The sequence below is a fragment of the Quercus suber genome, unplaced genomic scaffold, assembly GCF_002906115.3.
Source record: "Quercus suber isolate HL8 unplaced genomic scaffold, Cork oak 2.0 scaffold_456, whole genome shotgun sequence".
In the NCBI taxonomy this organism is placed as follows: Eukaryota; Viridiplantae; Streptophyta; class Magnoliopsida; order Fagales; family Fagaceae; genus Quercus; species Quercus suber.
This window is the reverse complement of record NW_027069907.1, coordinates 513,527-537,304: the sequence shown is the minus strand read 5'-3', so window position 1 is coordinate 537,304 and position 23,778 is coordinate 513,527. Positions and strand designations below refer to the sequence as shown.

At 37.1% G+C, this 23,778-nt stretch overlaps 2 protein-coding genes across 7 annotated transcripts; one reads left to right on the top strand and one right to left on the bottom strand.

Annotated features, from left to right (window-relative positions):
- The first annotated feature begins 3,950 nt into the window (after positions 1–3,950).
- On the top strand, positions 3,951–4,681 carry LOC136062820 (uncharacterized protein At3g49140-like). The gene is made up of 2 exons (XM_065762394.1): positions 3,951–4,350; positions 4,468–4,681. Exons 1-2 carry the CDS (start codon positions 4,186–4,188, stop codon positions 4,666–4,668), a joined length of 366 nt encoding a protein of 121 aa, XP_065618466.1. The 5' UTR covers positions 3,951–4,185; the 3' UTR covers positions 4,669–4,681.
- Positions 4,682–9,543: 4,862 nt separating this feature from the next.
- Positions 9,544–18,079, bottom strand: LOC112022893 (diacylglycerol kinase 5). 6 transcript variants are annotated; one of them, XM_065762391.1, is made up of 9 exons: positions 17,844–18,078; positions 16,880–17,156; positions 16,664–16,786; positions 16,399–16,527; positions 15,860–15,945; positions 12,394–12,517; positions 11,247–11,295; positions 10,792–10,874; positions 9,546–10,196 (listed from the first exon to the last, which is right to left on the bottom strand). In XM_065762391.1, the coding sequence occupies exons 2-9, from the start codon at positions 17,093–17,095 to the stop codon at positions 10,179–10,181; spliced, it is 828 nt and encodes a 275-aa protein (XP_065618463.1). In that variant the 5' UTR covers positions 17,096–17,156; positions 17,844–18,078; the 3' UTR covers positions 9,546–10,178. The 6 variants fall into 6 exon arrangements, with proteins under 6 accessions (XP_065618465.1, XP_065618464.1, XP_065618463.1 ...); XM_065762390.1 differs by having other exon boundaries at positions 9,548–10,178; XM_024055520.2 differs by having other exon boundaries at positions 9,548–10,178; positions 16,880–17,099.
- Positions 18,080–23,778: the final 5,699 nt, after the last annotated feature.

Here is a 23,778-nt window from a genome sequence, read left to right as displayed (position 1 = left end):
TTTAGATCACTTTTTAGGAGCTTTAATTTATTAGCCATAATAAAACTCGGTGCACCATGGACCTGATAGGAATCCCACCAAGACCGAACCCTATCCACAAAACCCTCATCCTTAAGCCACATATTCTCAAATCTAAACGGCATACTCCCTCTCTGAAAAGAACCACCCTCAAGGACAATTGGAAAATGATCCGAGCACAATCTAGACATCCGTCTTTGAGAAACTGTTGGAAACTTATCCTCCCAATCTGCAGAAAACAAGAATCTATCCAGCCTAGCCTTCGAAACAACTTCTCTAGAATTTGACCAAGTAAAAGTACCCCCTTGCAATGGCAGATCAATGAGACCCTGTTCTGAAATAAAATTAGAAAACTCCCGCATAGCAGCAGTGAAAGAAGTAGACCCCAATCGTTCAGAAGGGAACCTAACCACATTAAAGTCACCACCCACACACCATGGGACACTCCACCAACTATTCAATCCACAAAGTTCCTCCCATAAGAACCTCCTGTCTCGGTGTAAATTAGGACCATAAACACCAGTAAACGCCCAAACAAACTGATCTGACACACTTGCAAACTTACAAGAAACTGAAAATCTCCCCACTGCCTCCTCCATTTTATTCACTACCCGAGTGTCCCACATCACTAACACCCCACCCGAAGCTCCACAAGAACCTAAATAAGACCAGTCAACATGTTGGCCACCCCACAAACTACGAATCACCGCTCTATTAATCAGCCCCATTTTGGTTTCTTGAAGACAAACCACATCTGGCCCCCATTTTCTAATCAAATTTCTAACCCTGAGTCTTTTATCATGCTCATTCAACCCTCTAACGTTCCAAGAAATAATCTTCACACTCATTGATAAAGCACAACAGCCCTCTCAGTACTTGAACTCCTTGCTTTATTTGGATCATACTCAACATTCAAGGAAGACAACAAATTCTTCAACTCCCTCTGCCCTTTCTGGCCTGACTTGACCAACTTCGTTTGATCACCCACCACAAGTTTCTGTTTATCTTTCTTTCTAGCCTCCAAGGCTAATAACAATCCTGTAATCTGTTCCTCAAAACCTTCTAGTGAAGTGCCCACCGATTTCTTAAAAGCCTTTATCCTATTGGTTACCCATTGTGATAGTTGACAATTATCCACACTTTCCTTACACCCAATCTCCTTCACATGACTAGACACCAACTCCAACGGACCTTCAGTGGCCAAAGGTACCACAACCAATGGCTCATCACCTCTCTCACCATATCTCAAACTTTCATCAAATTTCCACAACTCCGTCTCTGTCCCAGGATCCATAGACGAAGACTCTACTAGCCCCTCACCCTCATCTGCCCAACTAACCCTCTGTCCTGCATTAGTAATCGAAGCATTACCTGGTACACACTCGCCCTCCAAACTTGAGCAGACTGACATACAATCTGGAGATCGATACAATGACAATGGAAGCACTAATTGTCTACCATCACGCAATTGTATCATCCAGTCTTTGGAATTACCCCAAGTCTTATCCAAGTCTCCAACCAACTCCCTAATAGTGGGGCCAGGTAGATGAACTCCCTCAGAATCAGAATCATAATATGTAGTGGCTGAACCTTCCGAACCCACACAATCCTCTTCCCCATCTTTCGTTGCCACCTGAGAAGTCAAAGACACTTGTGCCGACAACATCGGGTCACTATAGGCTATTACCGATTCACTGGATGCCTGGACCGCCCCTACTGGCTTGACTGGCATTGTGTAAGATTGAGTATGAAGTCTCGGACCACCAAAATTATCGGCACCCATCACTACCGGAGCAATAATAGAGGACATCATGGCCGAGGACACCACCGGCACCGACATCGACCCACTCAGGTCATTGGTCGCCGATACCGGGTCATGGGATGCATGCGCCACTTCCTCTGATCCTATCGGCACAGTGGATGATGGAGCGAAATGGGTCGGTCTGTGCTGAGCTCCCTCACCTGCCACTTCCGTCGCTGCTACGAAAGAGCTCATGTCTGAGATCACCATCGGCGACACCGCAAGCATCACCGCTGTAGTGGGCGAGTCATTGGAGCTCTCAACTTTCTTCGAGTCAGTGGTTTCACTTCTACTTAGGCTCGGAATAGCTAAACAGTTCTGATGAGAAGTCTCCAGAACGTTAAGGCCACTAACAGAACTTTCTCCAGCCTCAAAGTTACATGGGCTTGACAGACCCAGGCCCAAAATAGACTCATTATTTCCCAGATGACCCACTGCCTTACTCAAAGTTACTTGGGCTTTGTGAGTGCATGGGCCCAGCCCCACGGTTTTATTCTGAACTTTATTACTCTCTTTTTCTACCCAGCTGCCAGCTAATTTACCTCTTTTAACTCTATCCCAGGAAACCCGCCTCTTTCCAAACTCATTAACATCCACAATCAGCCCTCTCCCTAGCCAACGTGACTTCCTATTATCATGCAACTTTCCAAACTCAACAAATTTTGAATTCGAATTAAACTTCAAAGGAATATTGAGCTGACTTACTTCCGGGATTTTCTCCTCAAAAATCTCCTTACCATTAATACCACCTTCCCCACCCTTACCACCACCCACGGCTGCCAGGGGAAAACTACTGGCCTGAGTTTCATACACTACTACCTGTGTGCTAGAATTATCTCTTGGAGGCTCCAAAATATTCTCCACGACACCATCCTTGACCTTCTCTTTGATACAAGGCTGCTGAACAGGCTTCAACCTTGCCTGCACTGGAGCTTTGACAGCTTCCACATAGGACCTGGCAGTACGATTTTTTGGAACCTGCTTATACTTGTATGGTACAAAATTCAGTCCACCCAAAGCATATTGGGAAGGTTCCAATATTCTTCTTAATTCAATCCCAAAAGTTCTCCATCCTCCTTGTGACTTACCGGCAGGAATAATAATAGTTCTTCGCAGCCCCCCTACCTTAAGCTCTGTCACAGATAAGAACTGTCCAAACGAGTTGGACCCCCGTTGCAAAGTGTAAGCGGTATCGCCATCCCTGAACGTGAAAAATTGCTTCGGATTAACCCCTATCACGGTGTGTTCCAAACTCCTCATCACCCAAAGCGCTGCACTCTTACCCATGAAAACCGATTGCATGTAATATTTTCCTCGCTCAAAAATCTTAAGGGAATAAAAGTTCCCTCCTTCCTCCACCACCAACTGAAATAACTTAGATTCAATAAAAAAACTTCTAAATCCTCCCATACTAAACCAAGAAAACAACACAACACAGGATTTATGACTAATTCAAGGTAGCCGGGCCTTCATAGCATTACTAATTCAAGGAAAAAAATTAGAGAGAGAGTAGCCGGGCCTTCACAACACAGCATTACTTTCCGAGCTTACCCTCTTAAAAAATGAGGATGTGGTGGAAAAGTATGAGTGAAGAGTATTGTGGGGAAATTTAGAAAATTTATGGTTTGATACTTGGACCAGGACAAACATTATAGACAAGTAAGGTTGCAAATTTGAGCATACATTGTGGGATGGAAGGAACATCAAACGTGAATAGTGAGAAACATTCATCCCATAATATCCAAGTTGCAGACGCATGATTTTCTTAATTTTCCTTAGTTGCTCTCTTTCTCTCTCTGTCTCCCTATTTCTTTGTGTGCCTGTGTGTGCATGCGTTTGCATGTTTGAGTGCATGTGCATGTTTGTTGTGCATGCATTGACGTGTTTTGCTCACTCATTTGACAACACTGTTGACAATCTGTTGTACTCCTGTGCGCAATTAAGAACAGATATAACTTGTCCATTGTGTGCAATGAAGACTTAAAACCCAATAACTTGGGTTGGATATTTCTTATCATAATTGTGCCATCTAAATTATTTTGCTAGTTGAAATATAGATGATCATGTTTTTGTACATTCCTTTGACTATATATTGTTGACATCAATTGCCTCCTTTGGGGAGTTAATTCATTGGTCTTTGTTGCATATGGCCAAACATTTTGATGATACTCACAAATCTTGTCTACCATCTTAGGTTTACTCAACAATAGTCTCTTCTTCTTCTTTTTTCTTTTTTTTTTTAAAACTTCTTTTATCTTAAGTATTGCTATTGCACTTCACATTCCTCACCATATGATAAGAAACAATAGCTCAATTGAACATTTCTTGTTTAGAGCTTGTTCTGGGCTTATGTGTTTTAACATAAAATGCAGCAAGTCATTATAGGCTTGGATACTATGGAAATGCTCAGTGACATGGAGTTATCAGATCCATTAGAAATTGATTTTGGAATTGAGGAAATTGAAGATGAGGGTAGTGATATTGAAGATGAGGACGATGAGGATACTGTTGAAGATGAAGATTATGATACGGTCTGATTATATTCTTTTTTGCTTTGACATAATTGTTCACATTATGTTTAGCTTCTCAATTGTGATAATTTTAGCTCTCAAAAAATACTCCATCATATATTAGATTATTCTTTGCAGGACTGGGTTTCTGTTCATGATGATGAAGACGACCAGGATGATTCTGATGAGACACTTGCAGACTGGGCAAAGTTGGAGACCATGCGTTCTTCTCATCCAATGCATTTTGCCAGTAAGCTGACTGAGGTAACATTTCATTGTAAATTTTTTATTTGTGATGGGTTAATGTGCAAGTGCTCTGTAAGGATACAATTGAATTGAGTTCCCCACCCGTCCCCCCCCCCCTCCCCAAAAAAAAAAAAAAAGAAGAAGATTCTTACTCCCCCCCCCCCCCCCCAAAAAAAAAAAAAGAAGAAGATTCTTACTGGGCTCGACCCGGGTTGGGTTTGTGCCCAACCCGGACTCAACCACTGATCGGTCCCGGGTTGGGTTTGTGCCCAACCCGAACTCAACCCGACCACTTCAGGTGGGGGAGAACGGAACCAAAAGAATATTCTTACTGGAATGAGGTGAAGACAATGAAATCTGGCCGGAATATTGATGTGGACAGCAAATGAACCTTCAAATGGGTGGAGAACTTGCTGGAAAAAGGGTGGAAGAGAAGGTTTTGGGACAGGTTGGGTTTGTCTGGTTTCAAGCTCTCTCACCCATCATTTGAACCGACTTCATCAGGTCTACACCTTTCAGAATTGCCGCTGACTGACAGGCTCATCAGATTGGTTGGATGAAGATGGGTTGGTTGGTTTCTTCAGGTTCGGTTCTTATTGGACTGGCCTAATCTCAATAATAGATCTCCATGCATTCAAAGGTTTGGTTATTACGTTCTCTCCAAATTGCTCACATAAGACAGTAAGGACTCACATCCAGATGATCAATTTTGTCATATCTTAACATGGGTTTCAACATGTATTTTCCCTAAGGGGTTGCACAATTGGTTAGGGTTCACACCTCATGAAGCGTAGGCCACTAGTTTAAATCTTCCCTTCCCACTTTCCTTGGGCCCAAAACTTACTTAAAAAATAAAGAGTCAGTGTGTAGCTATGCTTGCTAAATTATTTTCTAAAATATCAGATGTAATAATATTATAATTTTAATAGCTTAATTAAAGCGTGTTATTAACAAATATATTGAATTAAATTTACTAATTTTTACATTTGTGTTCAACAAGATAATTTAAGAAAATGCTATGGAAGCAACAATTACTTTTCGGTGATTTGGGATTTATATTCTGCATTTCATTAGGAAGAAAAAAAGACTTCTGTTTCATTACTAGTTCTTTATTTGCAATGTGTCTTTTTATTTTCTTTTCTTAATACTGCATATTATTGTATGCCATATGTTACTGTAAAATTTTCTGATATCTAGCTTGTGCACTTAATAAACTTCCAAATCATACTTCAGCGGTATTCTTATGCACTTTCCTCGAATTCAGTGTTTGATGAAGGAGGAGAGAGGAAAGTAGAGGGAAGGGGAAGGGGAGATGTTTTTAAAGGGAGAGAGAAATGGTTTGAGGAGATTTGGAGGGATAAGATGCCCTCCAAACCCCAAATTTTAAATTCCCCAAATTGGGGGAATTTTGAGGGGAGGGATTCCACTTATATTAAAAAAAAAAAAAAAAATTATCAAATTTTTTGCTCTTAGTATGACCATTTATAAATATTTCTTTAAATTAAAGAAAAAGTTTATAATTTTCAATTTATATGACGTTGTATTATTTCCTCTCCTTTCCATTTTATTTTTGAAAACATCCAAACAAAGGGGAGGGATATCTATTCTACTCACCCTATTTAATTGCACATTGTATCCATTCTCCTTCCCTCTCCTCTCCTGTTTCCTTCCCCCTTGTAGCTTCTACTCTCGTCTCCCACCACACTTCCAAACACACTTTAAGAGTTTCCAAAGTGGATGTCATATATGCACCTATTAAGTTTATGAACGTAACTCCTTAAGTCTTATTAATTATGGATTTTGGGAAAAAAATCATAGAGAAAAAAGAAATAAATAAATTGATGGAGGGACCATTTTTTTGGGCAATTCATATCCAGAAAGCCAATTCTTTAGCTTAACACTTGCTATATACAATTGATCACAATTTTGACTTTCCATTAATTATTATTTCATGTAAGCTTACATCAACGGACCATATGTTATCCATATTGTCCATATGTTATGGATCTTTATAAAATTTGGTAATTCGTTCAAAAGATGCATACTATGCATAAGCCTTAGCAAAACCAACTACCAAAATTTTTAGACAGAATTTATTCTTTAAATAAGAGATATAAACACTTATAATTATCAATAAGTCTACAGACAATATTTTTCATAATTTTTTTCACAATTGCTAACATTGCCTGTTGTGATTGATGCATAATAAAAGTGGTGTTAGTAGTGAACCAAAATAAAAATGATGTTTCTTCTAAATAAAAAATTATAAAAATGATGTTGCTCCAATTACAACAAATCATGTTAGCGGTTGTGAAAAATTTGTATAAACTTTTGTGTCCCTAGCATTGCTAATTGATTAGCATTCCTACTTATATTTGCTTCTTTTTATATATACATTTAATCATCATGGAAGTTGAAGAAAAATAATCTTTGATATCCAGTCTTACTATATTGCGTTAAGAGGGTCTTCTTTTGTCATCTTTCCCTTGGGTTTCCTTTTGTGTTTGGACTGTGGCGTGAAGGAAGATACTCGCTGGTGACAATCTGAGGAGAAAAGGTTTTTCTATTGTGGATTGGTGTTGTATGTGTCAGCATAGTGGGGAGATAGTGGATCATCTTTTGATTCATTGTGAGAAGGCTTATCTATTGCGATGTTTTGTCTTTAGATCATTCAAGGTTTTGTGGGTCTTACCTAAAAGGGTGCTAGATCTTTTCTTTGGATAGAGGAATTGGTTGGGAAGCTTTCATCTGACATTTGGAATTTGACATTATTGTGCTTGATGTGGTGTATTAGGAGGGAGCGCAATAATTGCACATTTGAGGATGTGGAAAGTTCTAGGAATCAGCTATTTGCCATGTTTATTGGTACTTTGTTTGATTGGTCTCAGGTTTGGAGACTCACATCTAGTGATCTCCTTCTGATGTTTATAGACTCTTTGTTTTATGTACGCAGTTTTTTGTTCTTTTCTCTTTGTAATTTCTGGCTGCTTCGTGTCTTTTTGCATGAAATAGTCTTTTTTTGGGTAAAATTTTACTTATTAAAAAAAAAATTGTTTGTTACGATGCATGAACAATTACCACTATGCAATGGAAGGTAAGGTTTTCAACCTGTATTACCTGCTTTTGTTAGCAGTTTTTAGTAAATTGCAAATGTTATTCTTTCAATACAGGAACATAGCACAACTTGCAAAAGTAAAGGTTATGAGGAAACATGGTTCCTGGCAAGATCTCCACATACCTCACAGGTAAATCACTGTGTTTATTTTTAGAACTAATTTAGTTTAGTTATTTCATTATAGATGTGAAGATATTCATTATGAATATGATGAATATAAACTCTGTAGTTCGCTCTCTCTCTCTAATTTTTTTCCCTTGAATTAGTAATGCTATGAAGGCCTGGCTACCTTGAATTAGTCATAAATCCTGTGTTGTGTTGTTTTCTTGGTTTAGTATGGGTGGATTTAGAAGTTTTTTTATTGAATCTAAGTTATTTCAGTTGGTGGTGGAGGAAGGAGGGAACTTTTATTCCCTTAAGATTTTTGAGCGAGGAAAATATTACATGCAATCGGTTTTCATGGGTAAGAGTGCAGCGCTTTGGGTGATGAGGAGTTTGGAACACACCGTGATAGGGGTTAATCCGAAGCAATTTTTCACGTTCAGGGATGGCGATACCGCTTACACTTTGCAACGGGGGTCCAACTCGTTTGGACAGTTCTTATCTGTGACAGAGCTTAAGGTAGGGGGGCTGCGAAGAACTATTATTATTCCTGCCGGTAAGTCACAAGGAGGATGGAGAACTTTTGGGATTGAATTAAGAAGAATATTGGAACCTTCCCAATATGCTTTGGGTGGACTGAATTTTGTACCATACAAGTATAAGCAGGTTCCAAAAAATCGTACTGCCAGGTCCTATGTGGAAGCTGTCAAAGCTCCAGTGCAGGCAAGGTTGAAGCCTGTTCAGCAGCCTTGTATCAAAGAGAAGGTCAAGGATGGTGTCGTGGAGAATATTTTGGAGCCTCCAAGAGATAATTCTAGCACACAGGTAGTAGTGTATGAAACTCAGGCCAGTAGTTTTCCCCTGGCAGCCGTGGGTGGTGGTAAGGGTGGGGAAGGTGGTATTAATGGTAAGGAGATTTTTGAGGAGAAAATCCCGGAAGTAAGTCAGCTCAATATTCCTTTGAAGTTTAATTCGAATTCAAAATTTGTTGAGTTTGGAAAGTTGCATGATAATAGGAAGTCACGTTGGCTAGGGAGAGGGCTGATTGTGGATGTTAATGAGTTTGGAAAGAGGCGGGTTTCCTGGGATAGAGTTAAAAGAGGTAAATTAGCTGGCAGCTGGGTAGAAAAAGAGAGTAATAAAGTTCAGAATAAAACCGTGGGGCTGGGCCCATGCACTCACAAAGCCCAAGTAACTTTGAGTAAGGCAGTGGGTCATCTGGGAAATAATGAGTCTATTTTGGGCCTGGGTCTGTCAAGCCCATGTAACTTTGAGGCTGGAGAAAGTTCTGTTAGTGGCCTTAACGTTCTGGAGACTTCTCATCAGAACTGTTTAGCTATTCCGAGCCTAAGTAGAAGTGAAACCACTGACTCGAAGAAAGTTGAGAGCTCCAATGACTCGCCCACTACAGCGGTGATGCTTGCGGTGTCGCCGATGGTGATCTCAGACATGAGCTCTTTCGTAGCAGCGACGGAAGTGGCAGGTGAGGGAGCTCAGCACAGACCGACCCATTTCGCTCCATCATCCACTGTGCCGATAGGATCAGAGGAAGTGGCGCATGCATCCCATGACCCGGTATCGGCGACCAATGACCTGAGTGGGTCGATGTCGGTGCCGGTGGTGTCCTCGGCCATGATGTCCTCTATTATTGCTCCGGTAGTGATGGGTGCCGATAATTTTGGTGGTCCGAGACTTCATACTCAATCTTACACAATGCCAGTCAATAGCGGGGGGGGGGGGTTAACCTATAATTCTTTAGTTGACCTCTATTTTTTTAGTAATAAAATTCTTGATCACTTATCAAAACAAACAAATAAATAAATAAAGAAAATTCTTGATCACTTGTCAATCAGTATACTTTAGTAATATGTTGACCTTTTTTACCAATAAATTTAGGCACCTAGTGGGTCTCAAACCCACAACCTCACCCTCCACCTTGTTTTTACAAAGAAAAGATGCGTCATTTGAGTTAGAGCTCATTGGTGCATTAGTAATATGTTGATAACATAAAGTGGCTCATGTTGCGCAATTGAAAATATTCATGAACTGATATTAATCCATCCTAAAAAGTTTCTACCAAAAAAGAGAGTTAAACTAAGACAACCAATGGCAACTAGTTCTTCATTTTGAGAGGTAAATACATGGGCACTGAATCCCCACCCTCCCCCTCCACCCCACCATACTTATGGGGGTGGAAATGCCATTTGGCCCAAAGGCCAATGGTGCTAATCTATAGTGACTAGTGGGACGATAATATAAAAAAAGAACAAGAAAAGAATAGTATTGACTTGTTTAAAGGGTCATATCTTTGTACTCACTGGGAAGCAGGATGAAAAAGAGAAGCACAAAACCATCCTTGCGTACATCCAAGCTTTGCATAAGTACTCTAATTTTGAGGATTGAACTAAGAATAAAAGTTAGATAAAGAGTTAAAGAAAAGGGAGGCAGTAAGTAGCATTTGCTTCCAACAAATATAATTTTTGGTCAAAATATGATTTTAGTCCCTGAACTATGAGGCAAATTTCAATTTTGTCACTAAACTACTGACTATCTCAATTAGTCCTCGAAGATCCTAAAAGGTCTACCTGACTGTCACTATGTGAAAAGTAATTCAATGTCCATATTTTTTATGTATGATTATACTATATTGACCAGAAAGGGAAACTATATATATGATTATGAGAAGCATAAGAATGCCACTGCAATATACATACTGCCTTGTAGCTAATCAATACTAGCATTATACATACATTCTTATAGCTAGTCAATGCAATTATACATAACAATTGTGTACATTCCAGGAACATCTGTGCTACACGTATCACATTCTTCTTTGCAAAATTACTACACTATTTCACCTCTGACAAGTTTGCTTATCAAAGTCCTCCATCAAGATATTTAAGAACAGTTATGTGTACTCCAAAATTCAAACAGGTCTCAATATATCTCCATAGAAGAGTACAAAATAAGCATAAATGGTCCAGGAACAATAGCCATACCTGATTAATTAACTGGTTTTTAAATTTTTCAGGATGCAACTTTCGCTCAGAATGAAAAGCATATGAAACTTGAGCATCCATTCCTACAGACGACAAATAACATGTTATTCCAAAACCAGATGGATTCATAAAGAGTCGCAAGAAATAAGCAAAAAGATATTAATTATGAAATCAAGTGAAAAAAAAGAAATAAATAGAAGTATCAATCTTAGTTCCTAATCTCTTTTTGATAGGATACTAATGATAGACAACAATCAATAACTAGAAATTTCAAATCAATGCGCACAAAAGAATTTAATTTTTCAATTATTGGCCATAATTTATATGGATGTTTGAATAACTGGGCTCCTATTAAATGGTAAGATTTATTTCTCCAATATCAGATTTGTATTGGTTTAAAAGTTTAAATGTTAAGAATATAAAAGTTAAAGTTTGTTCAGGACTCATACTCTTACCCATGCTAAAGTAGTTCCAAAATCCCCCACGAAATGTGTGGCAACCTTCCTGAGGAGATGTCAGACATAAGCATGGTCAACAAAATGCAGTATATACTAAAAGGAGACAGCTTTCACTGAAGGAATGTCAAGCAGGACAAAACATTAATGTTATCATTATGGTTATTGTTTCTTCTCTATACAACTACTTCAGAATTTGGGTGGGGAGTGCTTATTTACGATTCAGCAGAGATGGAGACTGATGTGTTCAGAAGAAGTAATTACATACTGATCAATTGGGTTTGAGGAAGGTTTCATTTGAGAATCTAAAACAAAAGTGTCAAATTATAAATAGTCAGGTAAAACAACCAATTATAATTGCCACACAAAAGTTAAAATATTTTGTTCCAAATTCTTCATATAAAAATTTGCCACCTGAAACCAACTGGGCAGACTCTTTAAAGATAGCATGACTAAATCAGTTGTGTAAATCACTGAAAATCATAATCAGGTATATTAATTAGAAGTTCCAGTTTTGCTACCTTTTTTTTTTTAATGATAAGTTCCAGTTCTGCTACCCGAAGCTTTTTTTGGGCCAAATCTTAGCGGTTACAAATAAATAATAGTTGTATCATTAGGCCTAGACATTTTCCAGCAAATCGGCCAATCTATCATATTTTCTCTGTAGATCCAAAGCTAACATTGCACACTGACATGGAGACTTAATCCACCTTCAATATTGCCACCCCCTATGAACATTGAATAGAGCAGTAAATTTCTCTCTCTCTCTCTCTTCCTTTTTTCTGCCTTTAACTTCAATGTCATGTATCATGCCACATGAATGAAATTTACCCTTTTTTTTTTTGCATGATTGTCATAGATTTGTTCATCCCTAAAAATGGAAGCTTGGGTCTTTGTACAGAATGACTTGGGAATGGACCAGGGAGACAACCAGCAATTCAGAAAAAAGAAATGGATATATTCGAACATATTTGTGAAAATTTTGAAGTATTATTAGGAACCAAAAAAAAAAAAACTAGTCTATGATTTAGAAAAAGAGGGCTTAAAAAAAAAACTTCCTGCATGCAAGATACAGTATCTAAATTTAGAAGCCACACAGGGTCACAGATACATTTTGTTTAGAGTGCATATAAGTTTAGATTGGTACCACATTCAGTTCATCAGCCTCAGAGCAACGATGAAATGCATGCAGAGAGTGTGGTAGTTCAAGAGGTGCAATGGGATCACAGGAACCTTCTTTTGGAGTCTTCATCCTCATGATAATATGCCAGCTGGGTTACAATAAACAAATTCAATAACCATATCTTGGGGAATGATAAGGGGGAAGACAAAGGAAAGAAATACTGATGGATAGCTGTTGTAACAAAATTGAACTAGGCTATCAATATCAATTGTCCACGACTCCACATGCAAATGATAAGTGCCTTGTGAAACACCAAGTACTACCGGAACACAGATGCACAATGGCAGTTAAATTAAGCAGCACAGACGCACAATGGCAGTTAAATTAAGTAGCACAGCCATAAAATGTTCAGAACAAAGGAGCACAGCTGCACAATGGCAGTTTAAGATTCAGGCACTAAATAAAAAGACCTCAAGAGGAAAGGTGCATCCCTCCCAACTTTACTGACATTGCCGACCTCACACATATCCATGAGTGCCCGAAAATTCTTTGACAATATGCACAAACTGGTATTGGAATTTCAACCAAGCTCCAACTTATTTATGGAATACTAAAGAAGGAATAACCTCAAGCTAAAGTAATCACTCTTGCTAAGAAATGTAGATAACATAGTTCATAATAAGCTAAAGATTACTATGCCAAAGAAGGGCAGCTCCTCAAAAGTACATTGCCTTCATTTCATCTAAGATGTACATCACAAGGAAAGTATGTAACGTTAAAAAGTTTAGCATCATTTCAGTTTTAGATCACTTTTGCGTGAAACTCTAGAGTTAGAAGAGTAAAGTTGAAAGGATAAAGCATCTAGGAATTGATACTTTGATAGAGCATCTTCCAGAGAGTAACGCTATAAGGATAAATTATACTTTTGGCCCATGAAAATTGGGGTAAGTTCGATTTTGGTTCCCTGAATTTTTAGAAGGTGACAATTTAGTGCCTTTGTAATTTTCTGTCAATTTTATGCACACATCCCTTAATGGGCTGCTGATTTGGAACTTTTTATTTGATGTGGCTCTCGTTTTAGTTTAATTTTTTTTTTCTTTTTTTTCTTGCTCATTCCTCTTTGTCCTTCTTTTTCACTTACTTTCTTCTTCTTTAAATTCTCCTTTTCCCTTTCTTCTCCGGCCACCATGAACTCCCAAATTCCTCACCAGAAATCCACCAGCAAGAAAAAGCTCACCACCACAACTCCAAATCCTCACCGCACAAAGCCCATGAAACCCATTCAACAAAAACCAAACACTGCCACAAATCACTAAGGTCACAAGACCTCTCTCTTGTAGTTTTTTTTTTTTTTTTTATAATTTAAATAATAAGTAATGGCATTATATTTAGAGCATATATTACTTCATGTTCACAATGACCTTAAAGTAAGTAAGTAACTAAAAAAATTACAAAGAAGTATACAAAAAGGTGAAGTGAATCTTGGAACTCAAGGATAAAGTTATAGTGTGTAAAACCCCATGTGTGATACCCATCAAACAAAGTTTGAATCAACAAGGATTCCAACTAATCCACTGGTCTCTCAATATCCTGAAAATCGTAGCTATTACGTCCCCCCACACTATCTACATCAAACATATCAGTCATATTCCAAACATGTGAAGAGTGCATCCCAAACCAATTCTTCCACACAAACAGTAGGTATGCTATCATCTTCGGCAACACCCAATGGACCCCGAACACCCTAAAGGCTGCACTCCACAAAACATATACAACATCACAATGGAGCTACAAATAGACCACCATTTCCAAACTACACTGTCATATACAACACCAGCCAGCTAAAGATAAATTCTTCTTGATAAGGCTGGCATAGGTAGTAATATTTCCCCAATCTGCCATTCAAACAAAGAAGGGCACCCTCACTGGGGCCTTGACACACCAGATACTCTTCCAAGAGAATGAAACAGCATAAGGAAATTAGATAGCCTTTTAATAAGAATGAACATCAAACTTTTCACTCCCATTCAACTGCCATCTCATCCTATCACATCCCTCTTCCCCTAGGCACCTGAGTAAATAAGTTCTAGAAAGGAATTCACCAACTCTAACTCCCAATCATGAAAGTTTCTGTGAAGTTACACATTCAAACTCAGTCCACCCTATCCAATTGGCTATCCAAACATGCTAAAACTGAGGTATTTCTGTCACCTGAGCATACCAAAACCTTAATCATGTGCCAACTCCTACCACAAAGGACACGTGCTAGACGAATCTATCCATCCTGCTCTATACTACACCAAAAGCTAAGCCCACGAGCCCCACAACTTGGTTTTCCTTCCACCCCATACTTTGAAGCTATCACCCTATAGCATACGTGCATATCTTCATTCCCAAAGCAACATAATTATTCCTCATTAAGGCTTGATTAAAGCTCCCTATGGGCATGAGGATAAATTGCTTAGCCCATCAGGGGTGAAAAGCCCTTGAATTCCTCGGGTAACTAGTTCTGACAGGTGGGGTCAATTGCTCGTAGAGGTTTGATTAACAATGAGGATTGTTGTGCAGTATGCTTTGCAACATATAACTAATTTGAGTGAACAAACCTTATTTGAGCAAACCTTATCCCACTCCACCAAAGAATATTTGAGCCCCTCTTCCGAGGTACTCCACAAGAAGGTTGACTGGTGACTAGTGACTCGTGACTGGTGACCAGGGAAGTTTGGTGGTGCTGGCTTGATTTGGACTTGTGTAGTGTGTGGTGGCTCATGGCTGAGACTAGATAACATGTTGGCTGGCCATGGAGGTTGATTTGACAGTGGTGATGCTTAGGGCTTGGTTTTGAGAAAGATTTTGGATTTTGGCGTTAATGGGGATTGTGGGGGTATGGTTGGTTGGGAATTGCATTGGTTGATTGTCTACTTGTAATTTTTTAGCAAAGTGGTAGTGGAGTGATGACTATGGCATTTCGGCTCAAATGAATGAAGTTTCACCACCCTCAGATTTCAGCATGAATGGAGTTTGTGTCGGCTTGTAAGCAGCCATGGAGTTCTTAGTCCTACTAAACAGGCTTTGGGGCAGGGAAGGGGAAGCACATGTGTGGGCTTGTAGGCAGCCATGAAGTTCTCAGTCCTACTAAACAGGCTTTGGGGCAGGGAAGGGGAAGCACGTGTGTGGGACTATAGTGTCCAAAAAAGAAGCAATTTAAATTACCATATCAGAAGCCACCTTAGCATGCCATTAGCCACATAGCAAAAAATTGATAGAAAATTAGAGGGACAAAATTGTCACCATTTAAAAATTTGTGGTACCAAAATTGAACTTAATATATATTTCAAGGAACAAAAGTATATTTACCCAAAATAAAATATATGAAGAATAAGTCACCAAGGAAATGGTATAACACAAATAGATCTAGGCATCTAAGCAGCAACTCATGAAAATTTTATAAGCTATGCTTTAAAAGAAGAGATCAAGCCAGCTTCATAACCTGTCTATTTTCATTTCCTTGGCTTTCATTACTTCACCCAAAAATAATTTCACAGAATTATCATCTGTCCCGGGGTTCTTCTTTCCCTATAAAAGCAAATACACATTACCCAATTCAAATCATTGATGCATAAACTGCTTACATATTAAAATGGAGAAACTTATTGGTAGCAATATAATCACAATCTTCAAAAGTGGATGTTGCGTAAAATATAGATGGCAACATATCTTCAAGCTCAGAGGCTACATTAGTAAAGTAAAAAAAATCTTCCAGATACAACAGCAACATACATGCTCGCATGCTGTCATTGAGATGCTTGACTAATGTCAAATGCTTTATCCAAAATAGTAAAATGGAATGGATCAAGACAAATACAAGCTTTCAAATTAGATAATTGCATGCAAAATTAAATAGCTTTTATTAAAAAAAAAAAAAAAACCTACAGCATATCGAGCTTGAAAATGAAGATGGCTCATCTAGCCATTATAACTTTTTATAGGTAGTTTTAAGTCATAAAGGCATGATAAGTCATTTCCTACCCATCCAAAAGAAAATGGAAGATTATTTCCTGTTCCCAAGGGAACCGTAGCTATTGGTGGTGAATGAGATAATTTTAGATCAGAAACAACTCCAAGAAGCCAGCCAGCTGTTCCATCACCACCTGCAACCTAAAAGGGAAATAACAGTCAGAAATATTAAAGGGAAACCGCATACAAGGTTGCCGCAAATAATACGTTGTAAAATTAATAAGTACATATAAAGGAAACATATGCATCTGAAAGCATCCAAAACTACTCAACTCACAATTAATCTCAAATTCTTCTGAATCTTAACAGCTAATTCATCTCCACTATTCTTGAGCTTTTCTAAATTGACATAGATTCGGCGAAGCACCTTATCAGGAGCCTCTTCCCCCAGATCAAAAACCTGAAAATTATTACTTTTAAAGTCAGCCCTCATGACAAAAATAGATGCTTAAATAAAAGAAATCTACCACATTTCACACGCGACTAAATTTACCTGCTCTTCATTGAGAAGGTTACGAAATGTCACAAGAAGATCCCCACCCAGCTGACCACCACTCTTGGAATTGATGAACACTATCACCGGACACTTAGGCTCTTCAGGAACTTTCTCAACCTTCGCTTCACTTACAAGTATATAAGTAGGGATTTTGAAGTCCTTTAATAACACAGACTCGGAATTGGCAACCGCCATTACTGCCTCTAACTGCATATCACTTAATCATTGTTTGTTAATTTCAGGGACCAAGAAATAAATATTTTCCTTCTTTTATCTACAAGAAACACGAGAAATATCACCCATACCACCAATTCACGTGTTTATCAAATACAGCCAAAGAATCAAATCTTTATTTCTTAACTGAAATTTCAAAACAATGTAAGCCTTATCAAAATTTCAATACGAAATTACGAATCATACTCATCTCAAATACCAAAAAAAAAACCGATAACTTTCAATTTTTTTTTTTTTTTTGGGGGATAATTCAATAGTTACAGTAATAGAGAAGGGGAAATTTGAACCGTAAAAGTCTCTGTTAAGCTTAAAGGAAAAAAAAAAAAGCTAACTAATTAAGCAATTTCTTAGCAAAATTTAATATTAAATATGAATATTTTTAGCAAAATTTGATTAAAAAAAACAATAAGAATACCAAAGAATATTCTTGAGGACATAGAATCATAGTTTGAAAGTTACAGAGAGTGAATATTCCACATCAAAAAATGTATTACCAATTATAATATTCGTAGTCTTGCGCGACCAGCTTTAAAGAAATCTCATTCAGTAAATTCAACGAACACGTTACGTTTGAACGGAATCCAAAACATATAAAAGCTAAAGCGGATTCATTAACATTCTCAGCAACCAAACAATACTCAAAAACACAGATTGAGAAAGCAAAGGAATTCCATTCTTTCAAATTATAGAAATGAAATTTTGATTAAAACAAGAAAGTCCGAAGTACCTGGAAAACAAATTCTCGAGAACCGGAATTCGGATCGCTTGGAATTCAGAACTCAGATCCAGAGAATATTAATAGTTGTGAAATGAAAACCGTTCTTAAAATAATGGCTGTATTTTGTTTTTATGTACGAAAGAGGAACGATTGAGAGGAAGAGGATGCGGGATCCAGAGGTCTGCGTTGACCGATTCGGATATTAACGGTACATAATTTTTTTTGCCAAATTTTAGACGCAGGGAAAAAAAAAAAAAGTGAAATTGAATATAAAAAAAATTTAAAAAAAAAATGCTAAGATGCACAATATTTTAATAATATATTTTTAACAAATTATATATGTGCATTTATGTGTATTTACCTGAAATCAATGTCTTTATGTAGTTATATTTTGGTTAGGTAATATATTATAAATTCAGCTTAAAATATTATTATTATTAGTTTTTACGTATTTTAATAATTATTACTGTTTACTTTTTAAAAAAAAAACGTGGATCTTCTGTGCCATTGCTGGTGCTCCTTCAATGTCTATTGAAATGGTGAAAGATTCAGAGTGACACGTCGGATTTCCACTTGGCAAGTCTTGTCGAGCTACTAGGCAAAATCAAGTGCTCTGTAGAGGACGATGGGTTTGGTGTTCTTTTGCCATTGATTTTGTTGGACAGGGTGAAATTTGATACGATCTTGGTTTTGGACCTAACCTGACAGGTTCGGGTTGACAGAATTCAATGGTTCGACCCGACTTTATTTGGTTCAGAAAGGGGTTGTAAATTATATGTCCTTTGATTTTTTAACGCTTCTCTTAATCTGATATGAACTGTATTTTTTTTTTCACATGTCAACAAAATAATAAAAAGTCAAAAGATAAATATTATCATTTTATCATTCTCTTCCTTTCAATATAATTACTCCATAATAGAACAAATAACCGAAAACAAAGATTAAGTTGGTAGTGGTCAATGGTCACTGGCTTTCGAAAAAAAAAAAATTTCTGGGAGACTCCAAGCATATTCTGGTCGTGTGGTAGAAAGATGATTTAGATGATTTGTGGCTGGAAAATGAAATTGCAAAAGCTAAGTCACTATTAAGAAGATTTGAGCGATGTGAGATTTTCATTATAATTTTATGGAGAGAAATGAATATATGTATTAGCCCATAAAGTTGGCCAGGCAGGCTCATACGTTTTGGACTTGGCAGTTAGGAACTTAGGATGGAGGAGGTGCTTTCTTTTATCCAAAACCAAGGGCCTGTTTGGTATTTAATTTTAAACTTATATTTTTACATTTTAAATAACATTATACACATTTTTACACACTTTTTTTCACCCACAAATATTTTAAAAAACTACAAAAATTCTATCACAAACTACAAAAATTTCATCTCAAACTACTCTACCAAACACCCCCTTGTCCCTTGATGTTGATGTTTTGATTCCTTTTGATAAATTAATGAAATAAATATATTACATAATTCACCAAGGTTCACCACTTTTATGATCATAACCACAAGAGAAGGAAAAAAATGGAAATAAAATTAAATGCTATGGACCATATTAAATTATCAACCTCCATCATCTTAGTTGAACGTGCCATAGGTAAAATATGAAATAAATTTAAAATACAAAGCACTCTCTTTGTTTCAATATTAATATTTTTCTGAAAAATGAATCATTTTCTAAAAAGTATTTTCTAGAAAACTACTTTATTTTCCTTTATTTAGTAGTAGCTATTTTTTTTTTTTTATACAAGATATAAATTTTACTCTAACTTAATCTAAGTGTATATATATGTGAAGTTCTCTCTTGGAGACTTGAACTTTGACTAGGGGTGTGCATGGGTCAGGTTGGGTCGGGTTGAACCCATGGGTTGGACAAATTTATTATTATTATTATTATTATTATTATTATTATTATTATTAAATTGAGTAGAAAAAGAATATAAATATAAGTATATTAAAAAAACCAAAAATCAGTATCAATGTGACTCATTAAAGGCAAACAACACTAATGATTAGACAACAATAATAATTTACTAGAGTTTTTGTAAACTAATTGACTTTTATATAAAACTCAAAAATAATTGACTTTTATATAGCATAGGAAGAGGTAGTTATTTTTAAAAATTTAATAATTATATAATATATTTTAAATATATATATTAAATATATAGGTGGGTCGGGTTGGGTTTGCTGGGTTTGGAATTTTATGACTCAAACCCAACTTGACTCGCTATCAAAAAAAATTTTGCAACCCAACCCAACCCAACCCACTAAGCCCTAAAAACCGACTCAACCTGACAGGTTGGGTTGGCTTGGGTCGGTTTTGGCGGGTTGGTGGGTTGGCTGCACACCCCTAACTCCAACCCTTTCCCCCTACATCCCACATGCGCTTAATACTTGTGAAGCGGCCATCGCGTTAAGGGTGCGTAGTGGTAGTAGTAGCCTTAAAATGAGTTGAAAAACTCCTCTTGACTTCCCTTAATTAACTTTGCTTGAGATGGAGTTGTTTCTCATAAAATTTTAGCGAAAAACAATTCTATCTCATGTCAAGTTAAATAAAGAAGTTAAAAGAGTTTTCATTTGACTCATTTTTTTGATACTACCAAATACAAGAAAATGCATAAAGCTATTTTCATATAAGGATTTTCAATGAAACACACTTAGAACAAAAAATATGAATTTAAACTTGAAGCACACATAGAATATATTATATTAAACTTGAATCACAATCAGAATCTCAATTGAATTCAAATTAGTTTCTAATTTATTTATAATTTTGCACCATGTGTCCAATTTAATTTTCAAAATTTTGGCGTCAGACTCAACATGAAAACCAAGATGATCACCTCAATCACTTATGTAAGACCACCCCAACATCACTATTGTTGAATGATTCATGTGTAAGCATGAGTTACAACCTAGTAATATATAATTTAAATTCATATAGTTGGCTCTTTTTGGTTATATTTATATGCTCCCAAACAGGATTTGAACAACATACTTTTTTTTTTTTTTGCTTTAATTTTTTTTGTTTTTTTTGTTTCTTTTTTTTTTGGGTAAATTAGATAGTAACAATGGGAAATGAATTATTTAAACCCTAAATGTCTTCTGTTGAAAGTATCACGAAATACCAATTAAACTACAAAGTGAAAAGTTAATGGATACCTTAAGAACATTTTTTTATGAAATATTTTTAGAAAATTTTCATGAGAAAAGAAAAAATGTAATTGATTTTTTTTTATTTATAAATTTTTATGTTTTCTATAAAAGTAATGTTAAAACTTTCCTAAAATTGTTCATTAATAAATGCTCCAAAGACATTATCAAGATCCAGCTACAAAATAGGTTTTTTTTTTTTAGAGAGTTTCAACATATGGTGTCTGCTCCTGATAATAGCTCTTTATCATTAAATTAAGACATCAATCAGTTTTTTGTGTAGGCGGGGATTGAACCCCAGATCTCTTATACAATCATCGAAGATTTTGCCAGTTGAGCTAACTGAAACCTACTATAACTACAAAATAGGTTTAATATGACAAAAAAGTGCCATTGGAGCACAAGGGTCATGGGCGGCTCCATAATTATTGTTCTTTGGCATCCACACCAAGTTATGGCCCATTAGTTTTGAGAATTGACAAACTTGAATTTTGGAATTTCTAAAGCAGAATGAGGAATGTGTTTTGAAAATTGAAAACTCCTTTCTCTCATATAGCACGGATTGGCCCAATGTTATAATGCCTTGCATTCTAAGTGAGTAGGGGCGTTAAGTGGGGACCAAATATTAGATGAGATAATAATAGATCAGCTATGCTACGTGATTCATGAACCCAAAACCAAAAGGTCCAAAACTTAACGCGTGTCCCACATTAGTTATTCCATGCATTGATGTTTATCCTTTCTTTGAATTTGTATAATCCAAGAAAAGTTGATTTTGCATGATCTTTCAATAAAATGATCTCATTTTTCCACCTGAGAAGTGACCTATAGATCATTAAAGACTTTGTTGATGTCTTAAATTGGATTTTGGTCTTTTAGTGGTACAAACTGACCTTTACTCTCGAACATGTTAAATGACCATTTTACCATCAAATTTGGATTTGTTATCGGTTGCAAAACTAATTATCTACACATTCAAGATATATTGTATATTTATTTTGTTTGGATCTGTTTTGTGTTTTGATCAGATTGTGTTTGATTCAATGTGCTTAGAACATAATCTTACTTAGTAGGATTTTTTGGATCAAATTGTCTTTGATTCTTAGATTGCCTCACACCATGGTTACTTAGCTTATGTTATTACATAGCACATCGACTTTGCTTATAAAATAACTATTCTGCAGGAGTTGCTGGAAGACAAATTATACTTGCTCTCTTTCAACAACTAGAAGAATTTATTCACCATTGATCATTTCAACAAGGGCGGCTTGATGCATTTGGAGGTCTCAGGCGAAAGCTGAATTAAGTAGACATGGCAAAACGGGTCAGAATTTTCTGACCTGACCCGAAAAATACCCGACCCGAACCCGATTTTTTTGACCCGAAGCAAAAACGGGTTGACCTGTGACCCGACCCGTGTTTTTTGCGGTCAACCCGACCCGACCCGCGACCAGTCCCGAACCCGAACCCTTTTTTTAAAACTTTTTTTTTTTGATAAAAAAATAGTAAAACTAAGAATATATTGGTTTAATTGTTTATTGTGAACTTTAAGGAAACAATTGATACATTTATATAACTATATGCAAATTAATTGAAAGATAAATTGTTGAACATTCTATAATGGGTAAATATTTTTAGATATCAAATAGAAAAATACATGCCAAGATAATCTGGTTACAGTAGAGTTAAAAACATAGATTTAAAATTATAGATATGTGAGAAATATTCACAAGTGTGAAAATAGTGAAGCTAAAGTATCAAATTAGCATAAATTATGAATACTTAGACCTATTTTTTAATAATTTATGTCCAAAATAAACGGCTTTTCAAAATAAATTATGATATTTCCTAGAGTGTGTGTTGCTTAACAATAATATGATATTCATAAAAGAGACTGTAGGGACCCAATTTGGCTTGACCCTGAATACGAATGGGTTTTCAGCCCAACCAGCCCAAACAATAAATTTATAGAGGGTGGATTGAAAGGTTTAGGTGCTGGCCGTCGATCACCATGCACGAACTTTTCTTATAAAAAACGCTAAGAGTGCATTTACAGATGGGGGACGCTCCTCGGCCCGTGGCCGAGGAGACCTTCTTGTTCTCTCTCTCTTTCCCCCCCCCCTCTTTTTCTTTACTAGCTTTTCTTTTATAGTTTTTATTTTCCTCTCCCCTCCTTCCATCTGTTGATCATCTATTTGCCTTTTTTTCTGGCCGTCCGTCCCATCAGAGGCCTTATCGGTACTCAAGTGGTTCACTCTGATCAACGTTATTCTGCCAAGGGGTTACCTCCCCATTAATGCGGCCAGGGGGGTTAGTTGGATGCATTAAATGTGAGAGTGACAGCTTACTTTGGGGTTAGTCTCTCCCCAAAATTACCTTCGTCAGGCCGAGGATAAGGTGGTCCTCGGTGTGGATTGGAAAGGAAAGGCTTTCCCTCACCTTGGCCCTGAATAGCCTGTGCTCCTCGGCCTGGGCCTTGGGCTTGCTATATGATGGGTCGAGGCTATCAGGCCCATGGGCCCCACAATAGCCCCTCAAAACTCTGCTGCACGTTCCCTCGGACGGGGAGGAGGGTTTTGATACATGCTGGTCCATTGGACGAATTGCCCCGCTTCGGTTTGTACTGATGTTGGCGGCTTTTTGACTGCCCGATGCGCGTTTTTAGCGTTTCAAAACTTAATGGGCGCTCATATTAAATTTTAGCGGCACCACGTTTCCCACTTTCAACGGCATGATCTTTTGCTCTTATAAGCAAGCGGTTACATTTGGGGAACCTAAGGGGGAGTATAAA